This window comes from Capra hircus, chromosome 10, assembly GCF_001704415.2.
Source record: "Capra hircus breed San Clemente chromosome 10, ASM170441v1, whole genome shotgun sequence".
Lineage (NCBI taxonomy): Eukaryota > Metazoa > Chordata > Mammalia > Artiodactyla > Bovidae > Capra > Capra hircus.
The window spans coordinates 65,708,286-65,726,436 of record NC_030817.1 but is presented as its reverse complement, the minus strand read 5'-3'; the positions used below and the strand labels follow the sequence as shown (position 1 = coordinate 65,726,436).

The following is an 18,151-nucleotide window of genomic DNA, read 5'->3' as shown; positions in this document are numbered from 1 at the left end:
TCCTGTTTTATATCTCCTTTATACAACAGGTGGAAAACACCTGAATGGACAATATGGTCAGCCAAAACCTGCGAGACCTTGACCTGCCCCACTGTGCAAGGCTGGCACCTTCTGAACTTTCAGGCACTGGGCCTCCCAACCTTCTGAGACTGTAGCCCTCCCACCTCATCCCATTCCATTGAGCTCAATGCCTTATCTGTTTCCTTCCGGGCCTCACCACTATTTATAATGACTTTGTTTACCTGCTGTTCTTGTCTTACTCTCCCATCAGAATGTAAATTCCGTAAGAGCAGAGACCATGACCATCTTCGGTGGGGTTTTTGTTTCCCAGTAGTTTGTTGAATGAATAATAACTGTCTATGTAGGTGACACCTTTCTTTTAGAACAATTCAGGAACATCAGTGACCGGCTGGATAACCACACTAGGCTGAAGCAACTCCAGGACAGGGGTGGTACCTGGTACCTTGTTCCTCTTTATGCTCCCAGTTCCCAGCTCAGTACCAGGCACAGAGGAGCTCATTGCATCTTGACTGAATTTGTTCATTAATGAAACACTGTCAATGTAGAGGGTGGTCTCTCTTTGGAGTATCTCAAGGCTCCACCTTGAGTCCTAACCACTCAACTTCTGGATCCAAGGGTGAAGGTATAAGAGCATGCTGATGAAGCCTGCGGATGCCCTAAAGCTGGGAGGAGCCCAGGGAACAGGGAGAGGAGCTAACAGAGTTTGAATAGTCATAAAGCCAAAACCCCAGAAACACAACAAAAAAAATCAAGAAACCCTATACCAGGGTGGGAGGAGAGGGAATTAGATAAAGGCAGTGAAAAGGCAAAAACTTCCAGTCAGTTCAGCTGCTCAGTCGTGTCTGATTCTTCACAACCCCATGGACTCCAGCACGCCAGGCCTCCCTGTCCATCACCAACTCCTGGAGTCTACTCAGACTCATGTCCATTGAGTTGGTGATGCCACCGAACCATTTCATCCTCTGTCATCCCCTTCTCCTCCCACCTTCAATCTTTCCCAGTGTCAGGGTCTTTTCAAGTGAGTCCGTTCTTCGCATCAGGTGGCGAAAGGAGTTTTAGCTTCAGCATCAGTCCTTCCAATGAATATTCAGGACTGATTTCCTTTAGGACGGACTGGTTGGATCTCATTGCAGTCCAAGGGACTCTCAAGAGTCTTCTCCAACACCACAGTTCAAAAGCATCAATTCTGCACTCAGCTTTCTTTATAGTCCAATCCTCACATCCATACATGACTACTGGAAAAACTTCCAAGTGTAAGATAAATAACTACTAGGGAGGGATTAATGTACAACACAGTAGAGATAATTAATTTTACTATATGCTATAAATGAAAGTTAAGAGTTATCACAAGGAAAAAAAATTTCTATTTCTTTAATGTATCTATATAAGATGATGCATGCTCAATAAATCTATTGTGGTAACCATTTCATGACATATGTAAGTAAAATCATTATGTGGTACTCTTTAAGCTTATATGATGACATATGCCAATTCTATCTCAACAAAACTGGGATAAAAAAAAAATCCTGTAAGAACTACAGGACGGGAAGGTGGGGACACAAGCCGCATCTATAATGATGGTCACATGGCCAGTGAGCTCAGGTGGCCACGCCTGCGATGCTGGGACGGTCCTGAGCTGTGTCTGTATTGTGTGGCGAACAGAACAAAGGAGAAGGGTACTCCCTTGCCTCCCCCTTTACGGAATTATTATTTCTTCTGTTATTTATAACATTATACAAGTAAGGCCTGAACTTCTTCTCCTAGGGGGTATTTGGCAGGCATTAGCAGGCCCCCTCAGAAACTCCCCATGACGTTCGGCCTCGGGTTGTGCGGTCTACTTGAAGGACAGGCTGTACCTGCTGCCTCTGTCTCACCCTGGGAGCCGCTGGCCTCTTTGGCCTCCAGCTCTCAGCTCTCCAGGTGCTTCTCAGAAAGACCTTTGCTCGGGCAGACCTGGCTAACATCTGGCTCCAGATCTCATCGCTCTTTTAAGGGAAAAGACTCATTCCTCTGCGTACGGGTGTGTTTTCTGCTCTCATGCTCCCTGTTCCCAAAGCAGAGAGAGCAGAAGTCATTCTTATCAGGACATCTCCAAACGTTCTCTCTCCTGTTTTGGGCAGCCTTCAGAATCTGGTCTTTTGTCTTTCAAGTTCAAAAAATGTGTCAAGTAGGTGTGTTTGCACTTCCCTGCTCACAGTTTGTCTTCATCATCACTATTTTTTCAGCACCTTTAATAATTACCAGTTGGATTTCCATGCCCTCTTTCACATTCTGTCAATTCTTTTGTGCTATTATGTTTGGGTACCTCTGCTGTGTTGGCAGCCTGCTCACGTGTACCCGTTAGTATTCAGAGGCCCTTTTTTTAATTCTTGAAGGCTTTCCTTACTATACTGCCAAAATCAGGAAGACATAAGGATGTCTATATGTAAATATTAAGACATTAATCAACGATTGTGAAGCTAATATTGTTCCCTGTTATGTTATCTGAAGTGTGGTTAGATCTCTTCTGTTTCATGCATCATCACTGTTGATAGCTTTTACTAGCAGGACATTTTCTGCCCTTCTAATTTTCACTGTCTTCTGAGTTCTATTCATTGACTTATAAAGAGAAAGGCTTGTAGAGAGAAGATTAAACATTAGAAGAGGCACTCGGACTTTCATTTGACAAGCCACTGGTTCTACGTCCTAGGTCCGACCTGCTAGTAGATCTGTTTTCTGCTAGAAAATTCAGATCCAGAGTCTTTTTCTTTTTCTAGAGTTATTTACATTTTTTATAAAGGGAAAATTGTACTATTTTTGTTATCAAAGTCAAAATCTGTTGAAGGCTATACAAAACCTCACACTCTCAGAAACCACAATTACTCGCTGTTGACATCGCTCCTTCCAAATACTTAGGTGTAAATAGATGAACAAGCATACCAGCTGCCACTTTAGAATTTTCCCAGTCTTCTCCTCATCAGACAGGGACATCATGATTAGAGCCAGAACCCAGAGGTCTGTACCATGCAGTCGGGAACACATTTGCGTTCACGCTGGGTCCAAAAATAAATCCTAGATGATTTTTAGGTTTGGCACGACATAGACAGTACTTTAGGAAGCAAACAGTTCAGGAGCTGGAATAGCAAGAGATTGGGAATGAAAATAAGGATATGTGGATAAATGCTCTTTTCTCATCACATAGAATCAAAAATCTGGATGCCATCTTCAGGGCAATGGATATTCTCAGGAGTGAACCTGGTCAGATTTCACCCACCTGCTTCAAGAAAAGAACTTAGAAAAATTAAGAATTTTAGAAAAACTGTAGAAATTTTAGGTAGCTTTTATTTCTGTAGAATAAAATTATTATTAGATACACATCAGAATATTTTTTAAATTTATTTTTTTTATTGAAGGATAATTGCTTTACAGAATTTAATTTTTTTCTGTCAAACCTCAACATGAATCAGCCATACGTATACATATATCCCCTCCGTTTTGAAACTCCCTCCCATCTCCCGCCCCATCCCACCCTGCTAGATTGATACAGAGCACCTGTTGCAGTTTCCTGAGTCATACAGCAAATTCCCATTGGCTATCTATTTTACTTATGGTAGTGTAAGTTTCCATGTTACTCTTTCCATACATTTCACCCTCTCCTCTCCTTCCCATGTCCTAAGTCTATTCTCTATGTCCGTTTCTCCATTCAGTTCAGTTCAGTCACTTAAGTCATGTCTGACTCTCTGCGACGCCATGGACTGTAGCACGCCAGGCCTCCCTGTCCATCACCAACTCCCAAAGTTTATCAAACTCATGTCCATTGAGTTGGCAATGCCATCCCACCATCTCATCTTCTGTTGTCCCCTTCTCCTCCTGCCCTCAATCTTTGCCAGCATCAGGGTCTTTTCAAATGAGTCAGTTCTTCACACCAGGTGGCCAAAGTATTGGACTGATTTCCTTTAGGATGGACTAGTTGGATCTCTCCATTGCTGTCCTGTAAATAAATTCTTCAGTACCATTTTTCTAGGTTCCACATATATGCATTAGAATACGATATTTATCTTTCTCTTTCTGACTCACTTCACTCTGTATAATAGGCTCTAGGTTCATCCACCTCATCAGAACTGACTCAAATGCGTTCCTTTTTATGGCTGAGTAATAGTCCATTGTATATATGTACCACAACTTCTTTATCCATTCATCTGTTGATGGACATCTAGGTTGCTTCCATGTTCTAGCTATTGTAAACAGTACTGAAATGAACAATGGGATACATGTGTCTTTTTCAGTTTTGCTTTCCTCAGGGTATATACCTAGGAGTGGGATTGCTGGGTAATATGGCGGTTTAATTCCTAGTTTTTTAAGGAATCTCCATACCGTCTACCATGGTTGTATCAATTTACATTCCTACCAAGAGTGCAAGAATATTCCCTTTTCTCCACACCCTCTCCAGCATTTATTGTTTGTAGAGTTTTTGATGAGGGCCATTCTGACCAGTGTGAGGTGATATCTCCTGTAGTTTTGATTTGCATTTCTCTGATAATGAGTGATGTTGAGCATCTTTTTATGTGTTTGTTAGCCATCTGTATGTCTTCTTTGGAGAAATGTCTGTTTAGGTCTTTCCCCCACTTTTTGATTGGGTTGTTTTTCTGGTATTGAGTTGTGTGAGCTGCTTGTATATTTTGGAAATTAATCCTTTGTCAGTTGTTTCATTTGCTATTATTTTCTCCCATTCTGAGAGTTGTCATTCTACCTTGCTTATAGTTTCCTTTGCTGTGCAAAAGCTTTTAAGTTTAATCAGGTCCCACTTGTTTACTTTTGTTTTTATTTCCATTGCTTTAGGAGGTGGGTCATAGAGGATCTTGCTTTGATTTATATCATAGAGTGTTCTGCCTATGTTTTTCTCTAAGAGTTTTATAGTTTCTGGTCTTACATTTAGGTCTTTAATCCATTTTGAGTTTATCTTTGTGTATGGTGTTAGGAAGTGTTCTAATTTCATTCTTTTACATGTAGCTGTCCAGTTTTCCCAGCACCATTTATTGAAGAGGCTGTCTTTGCCCCATTGCATATTCTTGCCTCCTTTGTCAAAAATAAGATACCCATAGGTGCATGGGTTTATTTCTGGGCTTTTTATCTTGTTCCATTGGTCTATATTTCTGTTTTTGTGCCAGTACCACACTGTCTTGATGACTGTAGCTTTGTAGTATAATCTGAAGTCAGGAAGGTTGATTCCCTCATCTCCATTCTTCTTTCTCAGGACTGCTTTGGCTATTTGGGGTCTTTTGTGTTTCCATATGAATTGTGAATTTTTTTGTTCTAGTTTTGTGAAAAATGCTGTTGGTAATTTGATAGGGATCGCAGTGAATCTGCAGATTGCATTTGGTAGTATAGTCATTTTCACAATATTGATTCTTCCTACCCAGGAACATGGAATATCTCTCCATCTGCTTATGCCACCTTTGATTTCTTCCATTAGTGTCTTATAATTTTCTGTGTACAGTTCTTTTGTCTACTTAGGTAAGTTTATTGCTAGATATTTAATTCTTTTTGCTGCAATGGTGAATGGGATTGATTCCTTAATTTCTCTTCCTGATTTTTCATTGTTAGTATATAGAAATGCAAGTGATTTCTGTGTATTGCTTTTGTATCCTACAACTTTGCTAAATTCACTGATTAGCTCTAGTACTTTTCTGATACTGTCTTTAGGGTTTTCTACGTACAGTATCATGTCATCTCCAGTGAGAGCTTTACTTCTTTTCTGATCTGGATTCCTTTTATTTCTTTTTCTTCTCTGATTGCTGTATCTAGGACTTTAAGAACTATGTTGAATAATAGTGGTGAAAGTGGACACCCTTGTCTTGTTCCTGATCTTAGGGGGAATGCTTTCAGTTCTTCACCATTGACAATAATGTTTGCTGTAGGCTCATCATATATGGCCTTTACTATGTTGAGGTAGGTTCCTTCTATGCCAATTTTTTGAAGAGTTTTAATCATAAATGGGTGCTGAATTTTGTCAAAGGCTTTTTCTGCATCTATTGAGATGACTGGAGAAGGCAATGGCAACCCACCCCAGTACTCTTGCCTGGAAAATCCTATGGATGGAGGAGCCTAGTAGGCTGCAGTCCATGGGGTCGCTAGGAGTCAGACATGACTGAGTGACTTCACTTTCATGCATTGGAGAAGGACATGGCAACCCACTCCAGTGTTCTTGCCTGGAGAATCCCAGGGACAGAGGAGCCTGGTGGGCTGCTGTCTCTGGGGTCACACAGAGTTGGACACGACTGAAGTGACTTAGCAGCAGTAGCAGCAGCAGCATTGAGATGATCATATCGTTTTTAATCTTTTAATTTGTTAATATAGTGTATCACATTGATTGCAGAGTATTTTAATTCCTGCTTGATGAGAATTCTCTATGTCAGCCAAGAAAGCTACAAGTTAGTATCTAAGGTCACCCCTTTTTTTCCTTAAGATTTTCTGTTAACTATAATCAAGCTGAGAAACATCACGATTGTAAGTAATATGTTAAAAATTGCTCCCAAATCAATGACTCTAATGGGTTTTATTTATAGAGCTACCAAGGCAGAGATCTAGATATTTATTTCCCCCAACACAGATCTTGCATTCTTGTTTTACTCTGGGTCATACAGCAGGACCTGACTTCTAGGGTCCATGTTAATATTCTGCTGATGAGAATGCTGTGCTAGGACACATTCCAATTGGTAAAGATCACTTCTAGCATAAGAGTGAGTTTGCCATGTTTTGCCTCAAACCAAACACCCCCAAATATGAATCATCATGCAGCAGTGTCAACTGTTTTTCTGGTCACCTCTGACTCTGGCCAAGAGAAGAGCAATGGGAATAAAATGCCATGTCCTCCTGGGAATCACACTTGCTCTCTCTACTCGACAGAGTAGAAAGGATGTAGGTTTATGATGGCACAAGAGAGAAGAATGAACAAGGAAGAAGGGAGCCACAGGGGAGGGGAGGCACATGACTAAACCCCAGGTTCAGGACTCCTTTCTGGAAATATACTCCCACTGGGCCATCTGGTTCCCAGAACTCTGGGTACCTGGGCAATGCCCTGGGGGTACCCGAGGACCATCAATGATGATGAGGTCAGCTCCCTAGCTTAGGTCACTCCTTCCCTGTTTGACCACCAGCAAAGCAACACTATGTTCCACTGCCCCACCCACCATCTGCTTCATTCCATGCTGATGGGAGAATTCTGAGTGTGATGTAGTCAGTAGGTCTTCGTGGGGGTGCTCTGCCATCACCCCATGCTCATCACTTCCTGCAGCTGCATGGTCTGCCCAGCATGTGCCCATCTGGGGCTGCACAGCCTGCAGGCTAGAGGGTGGATGGGGTCCACACAGCAGTGTCAGCCTGCAGCCACTGCTTGAAGCATGCACACCCCCAGCCTGTTCTCCAAAAGTGGTGCCTTAATAGCTTTTGCTTTGTCCACTCCCCAGCTGTCAAGCTTGGTCGCCCACCTGCCCAGCCACTGGGGAAGGAATTCTTACAAACTCTGTTAGGCTGGGCATCCCCAGAGAAGTGAGGGTGAGTGGTTCCCTGGGCTGGGCTCCTGTCTGTGCATGACCGTATGTAGGTTTAGCTTAGCAAATCCTCAGTGAAGAACACCGTGCAGACACACAGCAAGGGTTCAACCTCTGGTGGCTGTTCTCATACTGCTGTTATGAATATACCCTTTGAGGATATACATGTGTAAGAGGGACCTGCTTGATGAGACTCTGCCTGCCAAAGGTTAATCCATCAACCACACCAAGGGACAGGGAGGAGGCGCGACAGCCACCCCTTTCTCTTTCATAGATGAAACATCCGTCAGGGAGGCAAAGTCCCACTAGTAAGGTCAATGGTGGATGTTTCAAATGTTCTGCGGGGTCACAGTTTGTCTCTGATGCTCATCCAATGTTGACATCGAGGACTGGCAAAGGTGGGGCTATGATTTACGAGCTGGCGGGACGACAGCAGCAGATAGGAACATGTGCGAGAATGCAGCACTATTTGCAATCATTAAAGCTGAAGCAGCTTTAAAACAGCACACATTCTTTGGGGTAAACATGTTGAAACTGTCAACTAGGTGACCCCAACCAGCAACGATGCCACAGCATGGTATGGTACCAGCTGCTGTTTGTCAGGGTGGCAGGGACTGGCCGACTGGCTGGAACCATATGTGCTATTTCTGGGCATAGGATGTGAGTAAGGGCTTGTCACAGTAAGTCAGACTAGGATATGAGTCAGTTATTATCAGTTATTATCAAGTGCTGAAAAGAACTGTCTTCAAGGCATCCTGGGTGTTATCACATGCTAACTTCTCTAAAGGAGCTACAGGTTGAAAGACACTTAGAATCACTAAGCCAGGGAGAAACCCTGAAGAATATGGACAATTAACATTGGTCAGAGGCCTATCAATAACAAGGAATGGATGAGGCTGACACTAAAATCCAGAGGTCCTAAAATTTAGGACCAACAACCAAAAATCAAGATGTATGGGATGTCCCTGATGGTTCAGTGATTAAGAATCCGCTTTCCAATGCAGGGACATAGGTTTGATCCCTGGCAGGGAAACTAAGATCCCACAGGCTGTGGGGCAACTAAGCCCGAGCACCAGAGCCCACATGCTGTGGAGCCCATGCTCTACAACTAGAGAGGAGCCCACACCCTGCAATGAAAAGTCCCACATGATGCAAATAAGGTATGATGCAGGCAAATAAATATTTTTTTTAAAAGTCAAGTTGTAGGAAATGTGCATGGTAATCACATTTCTGTTAAAACTGTATGTTTGTACATGCATAGAAAAAAGTCTCTAAGGAGCTGGAAAAAAACATTAATAATGGTTATTTGTGGCCTTTTCTGTAAGTGCAATGTTCTTGGAGGCCTTGGGGAAGCCTAATGGCCCACCAAGTCCCTGAACACATGGATGAAGGCTCAGCAAGGCAGTCAGAGACTGCAAGATCAGCATTTCTCAAACGCCATGAGAAGGGAGGGCTGACAGACATGGGAAGCTCTTTCTTGGCCCCTGTCACAGGACCCTTGCTTTCTGGCTCCCGGGTGTGTCCCAGGGCTGGTGTACTGTGCTTCTGCTCCAGGAACGCTGGGGGAGTGCACTGTCTGGCCACAATGCTGCGAGTCTGTTCAAGGGGCTATGAAGAGTTACCACTGAGGAGTGACAGCAGGAACTAACCTACTGTGGCTTCTCCCTCCCAGCAAAGCCTCCGGGAACTGCCCTTAGTTTCAGAGGCCAGGGCAAGGGGAACTGGACCTGCCTCTGGGACCACAGGAGTCTCTTCTAGTGCCCTCCCTGTCAGGAATTTCCTCTCTGTAGGTAAATGGTCTTCTGATCTGCTCCTGATAGCCCCTTCACCAGGAGGGTGGGGGAAATCACAGGCCCATCGGTTGAACCACAGCGCATGGGTCTGGAAGCAGTATTGCTTAGCCTTGCATTGTGAAGGTTGAAGAAGCCCAGATGTCACTATCCTTTACAAGCGTTTTCTGTCTTTCACAGATTTCCTTTGAACACCTCATCGTCTCTCCTTTCCCATCAATGTACATGCCAAGTCACTTTAGTTGTGTCTGACTCTGTGTGACCCTATGGACTGTAGTGCACCAGGCTCCTCTGTCCACAGGATTCTCCAGGCAAGAATACTGGAGTAGGTTGCCATGCCCTCCTCCAGGGGATCTTTCCAACCCACAGATCGAACCCATGTCTCTTATGTCTCTTGCACTGGCAGGCAGGTTTACCACTAGCACCGCCTGGCAAGCCCAGAGCTTCCCTTAGGTAATTCCAATTCATCCTCTGGGTTCCAGCTCCAATGTCACCTCCTCTGGAGAGCCTTTCCCAACAACCCAAGGCCAGATATCCCCCTTACACCCCGACAGACAGTTCCCATCATAGAATGATGATCCCAGCTCTTGTTTTCTATTTATTTCTGTGATAAAATAAATAATATCCATCTTCCTCATCAGAAGACAAGATTCTCCAGGCCAGAAACTGCATCTGTTTTTTCCACATCCCCAGTGTGCATTACAGCATCTGGCACCAAATACATACTAATACCAATAAAACCTCCTTCAATGGAAGGCTGCTGCAGAGGCAACTGGGGTAGAATATGTGCCAGTATCCTGGGGAAGAAGAGCAGCAGGGAGGGCTCTCTCCCTTGTGGTGACTGGTTGGCCACCTTTATTTCTTGTCACATGTCCAAGTGAGTGGTCAGCAAGTGACAGGCCCCCTCTTAAAGTCTGAAGATTTATGTGAGGCAGGTACTAACAGCAGATGACAATATTTAAAGGAATTCAACAGGGGAAAAAATCCTCTGCTGACATCACAGAGAGACTCAGCCAGCCCTGGGGGCGGGGTAGGGGTGGGGGGACTTGGGCGGGGGATGGGCGCCCAAGTCCATGGATGGGCGGGGAAGGCACTGACCTCGGCTGATGCGCTGTTTCTCTCCAGACAGGATGCCGGGGCTGTCGATTATGCTGATGCTCTTCAGGACCTCATTGGGCAGCTGGGAGCACATAAATCTGGAAGAAAGGGATCAAAGTTGGGATCAGAGCCTGTTCATTGCAGATTGCTCTAATCTCATAGCTCCTTGGCCTCTCCTGGCTACTGACATCTTTGGAGTCAGTGTGATGGCAAAGTCCCTCAGCCCCACCTGTCTCTCCTCTATGCTGCACTTCAGACAAGCGTCCTGGGCTTCTCCTCCCAGGGAATCCCATGCTTCCTTCAGGGACACTGATGCACTGGGCTGGAGTATCCTGAGCCCTGTCCAGCCCGTGCCCATTCCCCAATGTGCCAGCAGAGATACAAGGGCCTGTTTTCACTGGTGCCCCAGGGACCATGCTATGGCTCCAGGATCAGGGTGTGGCAAGCTCCTATGGGCAACATCCCAAATCCTCCAGGTGCTTTGGTGTCCTAAGAGTAGACAAAAGGGCAGGTGTGAGCAGGGCCCTGGCCAAGCATCTCCAAGTTGTCTTCATTGTCCATCACCTCCCTGATACCACTTCTTCCTTCTCATCCCAATCCCTCTGCCATGCTTCCAAGTCAGTTGCCCTGGTGTTGACCTTGGAAACAGAGTGAAGTGGCAGGAAAACCACAGCCTGAGGGTCAGCAGACCTGGGTTCAGGCCAATAACCTGCCTGGACCCTGGACAAGGGCTTCCCAAAGGAACTGGGCCTCAGTTTCATCATGTGTAAATGGAGACACTTGCCAGGGGCTGGAGAGGCTCTTAGCTTTGACACTGTGTAACTCCAGAGCACCAGAGGGACAAGCTCTGTTACTTCCACCCCAGGAAACCCAGGAGGATCTCTGTTAGGAATTGTGTATGTTTTAAGCCAGAAACTGTGGAGTGTCTCTCCTTTTCCTGTATTGTAAATGGCTAACTTCAGTGTCTGTGTAGGCAGAAGGCTTGAAAATCCTCGGGGAAAACTCAATTCTTCCATTCAGTGGAACTGGTGGGATTACTCAGCATGTAAACATGCTGGGAATGCACGAGAGGGGGGCCTGCCCAGCCTCCCCAGCCAAGTGTGGACAGCACAGCCCCCTCACAGCTCAGGGTCAGGAGCCCTGAGCATGAGATGGGATCACTGACACAGCAAGCGAACTTTTGCTGAAGGTGCTCAGGACAAGTATCTCAGACAGTCTTTTCCACTTTTTCAAGTCAGCCCAGGAAGATGTCAGAATGATGACTATGATCATTTTATAACTGGAAAAGTTGAAGCACGGTGCAGTTATGACATGCGAGGCCACGCCTCTAATGAGTGGCTGGCTGAGGGCTGCAGCCTAATATTTCTGACATCAGTTGAGTTGAACTCAACCCCTAAAATAAAAACTTCATAACATGAAAAAAATAAGGGGTCAAGTTCACTTATGAGAAGCCCCTCATTTCTGATTTTCTCCTGTCCCTCCACTTTTATAAACCCTACTGTCCAACACCCAGACAGATCTGTGAGGGTAAAGCGCACCAGGACCACTAACTTCTCTGAAAGTTCACAGAGAAAAAAATGCCATATTTGTGTCTCTAGAACTCGGGTAGAAACATTCTGAGCATATCTGCGGTAGACCGAATTTCTTGCGGGTAATCTGGTCTCTTATCATAGTCCCAGCCTGTTTACCAGATGGCTCAAGATACCCGGTGATGCTGTGAACACTGCACATACGTAAAACTCTTTTGCATAAAGTACTTCTGTGAGCGGCTAACCTTTTTCCCAGACCACAAGCTCACACTAAATATCAATTTTTCCAAAACACAAAAGCCCTGGATTCTCGTGTGAAATTAACAGAGGGATTCAAAATTTGTAAACCACCACTCCCTCTGTGCAGTGCAAAGAGACAAAGCTTCAACAACTCCCATGCCTCCTGATTCAACAGCAGAGCCAAAATGTGTGATCCACAAAACACGACAGTCAGGTGTGGCGACATCACCACACAACGTATAAGAAAGCAGACCCGGGGCCAGGGATGACGACTGCAGATGAAAGGGGGTGGAAAGGAAGAGGAAGAGGAGGGTGCTTTCCAGGGGCACTGCAAACAGGGTGATGAGGGCTGAATGTGCAAAGCTGAACTTTGCACAGCCCTGCCCAGTATGCACTGAGGGGGCAGCTTGGGGAGGTAGGCAAAGGAGCACAGAGCACAAATTAGCTTCAAGACCCTCAGTGTGGGAGCACGGCCCACACTCTAAGGGTCAGAACCACACTCATGTTTTCTTAAATAGTTATACTATAATCAGAAAAAACAAACCCTAATGCAATGCTACTAGAGCAATCTGGTCTTAAAGGAAGGTGAAACGTGGGTTATTTATCAGGTATAATACAGTCAGCCTTGGGTCAGGCCTTTCCCACTGATATGTGTCTCCTGAAATGTTTCCAAGCACAGATTTGCTGTCCCGGGATGGATTTCCTACTTCGGGATGGATTTCCTACTTCTTCAGGACTTGCCTTGCCTTGTACATTTCACGTGAAAAATGCAGACATGTGCCTGTTAAGCCCAGGAGCCTCACATAAGCTTTATCAAGTATGTCCCTCATCCAGGGCTGGTCTATTTTATTTTCTGATAAAAGGAGACAAGGAAGGGATCAAACTTACACAGGACCCCCATTCCCTGTCACCCGTTCAACCAAGGAAGGCTGAGTGGTAGTAGAGACGGGGTGCGTAAAGGAATGGCCCAGCTCTAAAGTCTCAGGCCAGGGGCTAAGAGTCTGGCCACACAGTAAGACAGCACAGAAAGGGGATTCTGGTTCTTAAAAGTTGCCTCCAAACACTAACATTCCAATCCAGCGATCAACATTTTAAAAGAGCCAGGCAGTAGCTTAATAGCGATTCCATTTCCAGTGCAGCGATACCCAGTAGTCGCAGCAGTCATCAAATGGCACAAACATCACTGACCACTTACTGTGTGCCAGGCACTGTCCTGAGCACTTTCCATGAACTCACATTAACTCACTCAATCCTGGCCACAACATCAGCAGTGGGGCTGTACATCTCCATTTTACAAAGGACAAGGCTAGGGTAAAAGGGGGTAAATGCGGCCACCCCAAAAATGTGTCTCACTGGCATGAAGAATAATTTGGACTAATTCTTTTTAAGCTCCCCACCCCAAACTCAGGAAGCATCTTTGACCTCCCTTCTAACTGCCTAGGGAAAGCAGACAGAGGATCTGTTCCAGGAAGGGAGCTGTCACCAGAGATAAATATAGTATCAACGAGGTGAGGCGATAGGAACCCTGCACAGTTTCATTTATTAAAACTCCTCACTGTGTCCCATTGTCTCTGCACAGGCCAGCAAACATTTGTTTACCAAACATTTGTTTTTCCAGTTCCATGTCAACTGCCTTCCTCTTCCCTTGAGATTCCAAACCACTGCCTCCAACATCCTCCTGTCTTTAACTGGAGATGGTATTTAGAAAGGGAAGGGCTTCAGCCATTTGGGGGAGTTACTCCGTTTTCCTGGGTCTCTCTCATGTATGCACATAATTAAAGTTTTGTTTGAGTTTCTCCTGTTAACCTGTCTTAAGTCAACTTAATTCTTAGACCAGCCAGATGAACTTAGAAGGGTAGAAGAAAATTTTTTCCTCCCCAGCAGGGGCACAGAGGGGTCACATGCCATAACTTGCCAAGTCACATAGCTGGTAGCTGACAGAGCTAGGATGTAGACCTGGCAGTTAGGCTGCTATTGCCATTTCGTGCATTTGAGTCACCACTGTGTATCTTTTATCACGCAGAGGGCAACATCCTAGAACAGAGAAGCGATGTGCCACAGCCCTGGAACTCCACCAAAGAGGCCCCTTTTGTGGGACTTGCCCTCACTTTACTACTGGAGGGTGCAGCAGTGACTGGGAGGCAGAAGACCCAGTTCTTAACCTCTTCTTTCTCACTCACCCTGTGACCTCAGTCAGGTCTGAGCAACTGTTGGCCTGAGGACTCCCAGGCAGTCCTTTAGGTTCACCTAAGTTTACCATGGAAGAGAGTATGACACTGTTCCTGCCCAGGCTCACTTTACTGATTAGGGGAAAATCAGAGAGATGAAATACTTCCTAAACTGTCACAGTGAATAGCACCAGTGTGCAAGAAGACTTTGACAACTAACCTGCAGAAATTACTATTACAAAGTCCTACCACAAAGGCCTGATCTAAACTTCCACTGCCTGGGAGGAATTTCATTTCAGACCCAGACTGTGAAAAGCCTGTGGTTACCCCTTTGATCGAGTCTTATGGAATTACCACTTTTGCAAGTGAAAGATGGTTGAACATTGGCAATCCCATGCAGCTCAACCTCCACATGACCTTTTCTAAATCAGTCTCCCTCTCCTAACCACCACAGCGGGAAAAACTGGTTTTCTGGGATGACAGGACCAGGGCTGTGCGGGCAGCTGCTGATAAAGAACAATGGCTTAATGACGCAGGAGCCATCGCAAATCCTGAAGATAAAGGCTAATAGGATGGGCTTCAGGGAGTTTATTAGGGAAAAGCACACCACCCAAAACAAAACAAAATAACCCCGCCCCCCAAACCAGTTACTCTCTCAGCTTAAAAAAAAACAACAACACAGTTTTGCTAGTGAATCAAGAGTGATTCTTGGCAAGAGCCTATTTTCCTTAATCTCTGCAGCTAAATTATCTGGTGGAGTCAGCATGTATCTGGACCAATGCTGTTTACTTGTATTAAGTCAGCTTTTTAAAAAAATTCCCAGCAGTACTAAGTGACTGTGCAATATTCAGTTCAGTTCAGTCGCTCAGTCGTGTCCGACTCTTTGCGACCCCATGAATTGTAACACTCCAGGCCTCCTTGTCCATCACTCAGACTCACGTCCATCGAGTCAGTGATGCCATCCAGCCATCTCATCCTCTGTCGTCCCCTTCTCCTCCTGCCCCCAATCCCTCCCAGCATCAGAGTCTTTTCCAATGAGTCAACTCTTCGCATGTGGTGGCCAAAGTACTGGAGTTTCAGCTTTAGCCTGATTCCTTCCAAAGAACACCCAGGACTGATCTCCTTTAGAATGGACTGGTTGGATATCCTTGCAGTCCAAGGGACTCTCAGGAGTCTTCTCCAACACCACAGTTCAGAAGCATCAATTCTTCAGCGCTCAGCTTTCTCCACAGTCCAACTCTCACATCCATACATGCAATATTCATAGCCTTTAAAAAGTCCATTTAATGAAGTCTCACTTAATCACAAGCATAGAAGTAACAAACAGAATAGAAGTACAAAAATACACATATGTGTTCTATTATTGCTAAACCATTTTGCAAATTCAAGGCAGTGGCTGTCTTTTGTGTTTTGATCACACCATCACCCATATCAGGCCTGGCTAAAAAAACAGGAGCACTGGAAGTACTGTTCAGATTCCTTCAACTTAGAAGGACGTTTCAAAATTTCAATCCCTAGGGCCAGTGATGAGTTATTTTAGAAAGAGAAACAGGAGAAGTAAATGAGATTAAGAACTTATTCTGTGGAAGGTGACAGTTTAAAAGTACACTAGCTCCTAAACAGAAAATGATCCCTGAAGCTATCTGGGATAAAAAAAAAAAAAAACCACCAAAGGTGAAAAGTAGAATTGAAGGAAAATAAAATAACTAATCCAAATGTAGGAAGGAAGGTCAGAGGCCAACCTGCCAACTCCTGTGCTTTCTCAACTAACCGAAACGTGCCAGTGTCTCCCGGGACTCGTGCCCTCAGTGTGCTGCTGGGGCGTCCCTCTCCTCTGTGATGTGGAACTACCCCGACAACAGAATCTGAAACCTAAAGAACCACGCTCCCTTGGAACAACTCCGAGGCACGCTTGCCTGCGGAATTTTCTTCTAAAGTAACGCAGAATGGTGAAGTCTCAGGATGTCTCACTAAGGTATTTTAGAATTCTCTGTTCTAGTTGCAGCTTCTCTTTATTGTTCAAGTATGTGTGCTTGTGCTCAGCTGCGTCCGACTCTTGGCGACCCCATGGCCTGTAGCCCACCGGGCTCCTCTGTGGGATTCTCCAGGCAAGAATACTAGAGTGGGTTGCCATCTCCTCTTCCAAGGGATCTTCCTGACCCAGGGACAGAACCCTCAATTCCTGCGTCTCCTGCATTGCAAGTGGACTCTTTACCACTGTACCACCTGGGAATCCATTCAAGTATTAAATTTCTATAATTCAAAACTGTCTTTGGGGGAATTTGTCTTCATTTCTCAGGAGTCCACTGAAAACTTTCCTAGAAACCACCATTAGAGATTGAGGCTCAGCTCCACTGGTTTGCTTAATGCTTCCAGGCTGGTACCATCTCACAAAGAATCAAACTCTTTTAAAGATGCCCCAAGGGGCAGATGCCCAAGCCCTGTAATGGGAGGGCCAGAATAATGAGACCTATCCTGTGGGGGTGGAGGAATCAGTGGTTGCTCAATGAAGTAGGGGGTGAAAGTTCTTCATAGCAGACAATCCATTCTATTTCCTGTGAAGTCTGGTTTTTGACCTAGTTCTCATAAAGTATGCTAAATAAAAATAAGTTTGCCTGCCTTTAGAGCTAAGCCTGCTGCTGTTCCCAAAGGGATGCTATAACTACGTATACAATCTGAGTACACCATACTAAGTGACTCTCTTCTTTGTGCCAGTCCTGGGAGAAACAGTAGCACTGTCATGTATACACACAACTTAATCAGGCTACTTACTCTTAAATACACTGTTACTTTCCAGGTGGCACATCCATGACAGCATGAATCTGTCATCCATGGCAGTAAAGAATCTGCCTGCCAGTGCGAGAGATGCAGGAGACTCGGGCTCGATCCCTGGTTCAGGAAGAGCCCCTGGAGGAAATGGCGATCCACTCCAATATTCTTGCTGGGACAATCCCATGAACAGAAGTGCCTGGTGGGTTACAGTTCAGAGGTGGACACAACTGAGTGGCTGAGCATACACACACATCCCTGACATGTGAGCCTCACGTATATATGGCAACCAGGAGGCTGGAAGGACAGAAACTCTTCTTTGCTGGTGTTTTGTGAGCTGCAGGGTGGTAGATAAAAGGGAACAGGGAACCTGAGTTCTAGCCCTGTCTCTGCCTTTTCTTGAGCAAGTCATTTTACTTCTTTACTCTCAGTTTTCTCATCTATAAAATGGCCCTAGTATCATCTGTTTTATTAGCCATGAAAAGAAGGTGTATGTGAAATTATTAATCAGTGATTTAGGTCCCTGAATATTCACTGAAAGGACTGATGCTGAAGCTCTAATACTTTGGCCACCTGATGCAAAGAACCAACTGACTGGAAAAGACCTCAGTGCTGGGAAAGATTGAGGGCAGGTGGAGAAGGGGGCAACAGAGGATGAGATGGTTGGATAGCATCACCGACTCAATGGACATGAGTCTGAGCAAACTCTGAGAGATAGTGAAGGACAGGAAAGCCTGGTGTGTTGCAGTCCAGGGGGTCGCAAAGAGTCGGACACAACTTGGTGACTGAACGACAAATTTGGGACATAATTATTATAATCTTTATCATTGCTGGTGGGCTACATAAAGGACAGCCTTGAATGTTAGAGAGAAGACAGTGATTCTCAGATCAAAGTCCTCCCATTTGGCTGCTGAGCACAGTGGTCACTAGCAGGCCTCGGCCAGATGGCCTGGGTTCCAATCCCCAGAACTGCCACTTATCAGTTGAGTGGCCCGGTGGAAGCTAAA

General features: G+C 45.2%; 1 protein-coding gene across 1 annotated transcript in view; it reads right to left on the bottom strand.

Moving 5' to 3' along the window:
* EHD4 (EH domain containing 4) overlaps positions 1 to 18,151 on the bottom strand; it is an 86,012-nt gene that overhangs the window by 42,669 nt on the left and 25,192 nt on the right. The window contains exon 3 of the mRNA XM_005685523.3: positions 10,439 to 10,536. Within this exon, the coding sequence (XP_005685580.2) occupies positions 10,439 to 10,536 (98 nt within the window). The remainder of the gene's footprint in view (positions 1 to 10,438; positions 10,537 to 18,151) is intronic.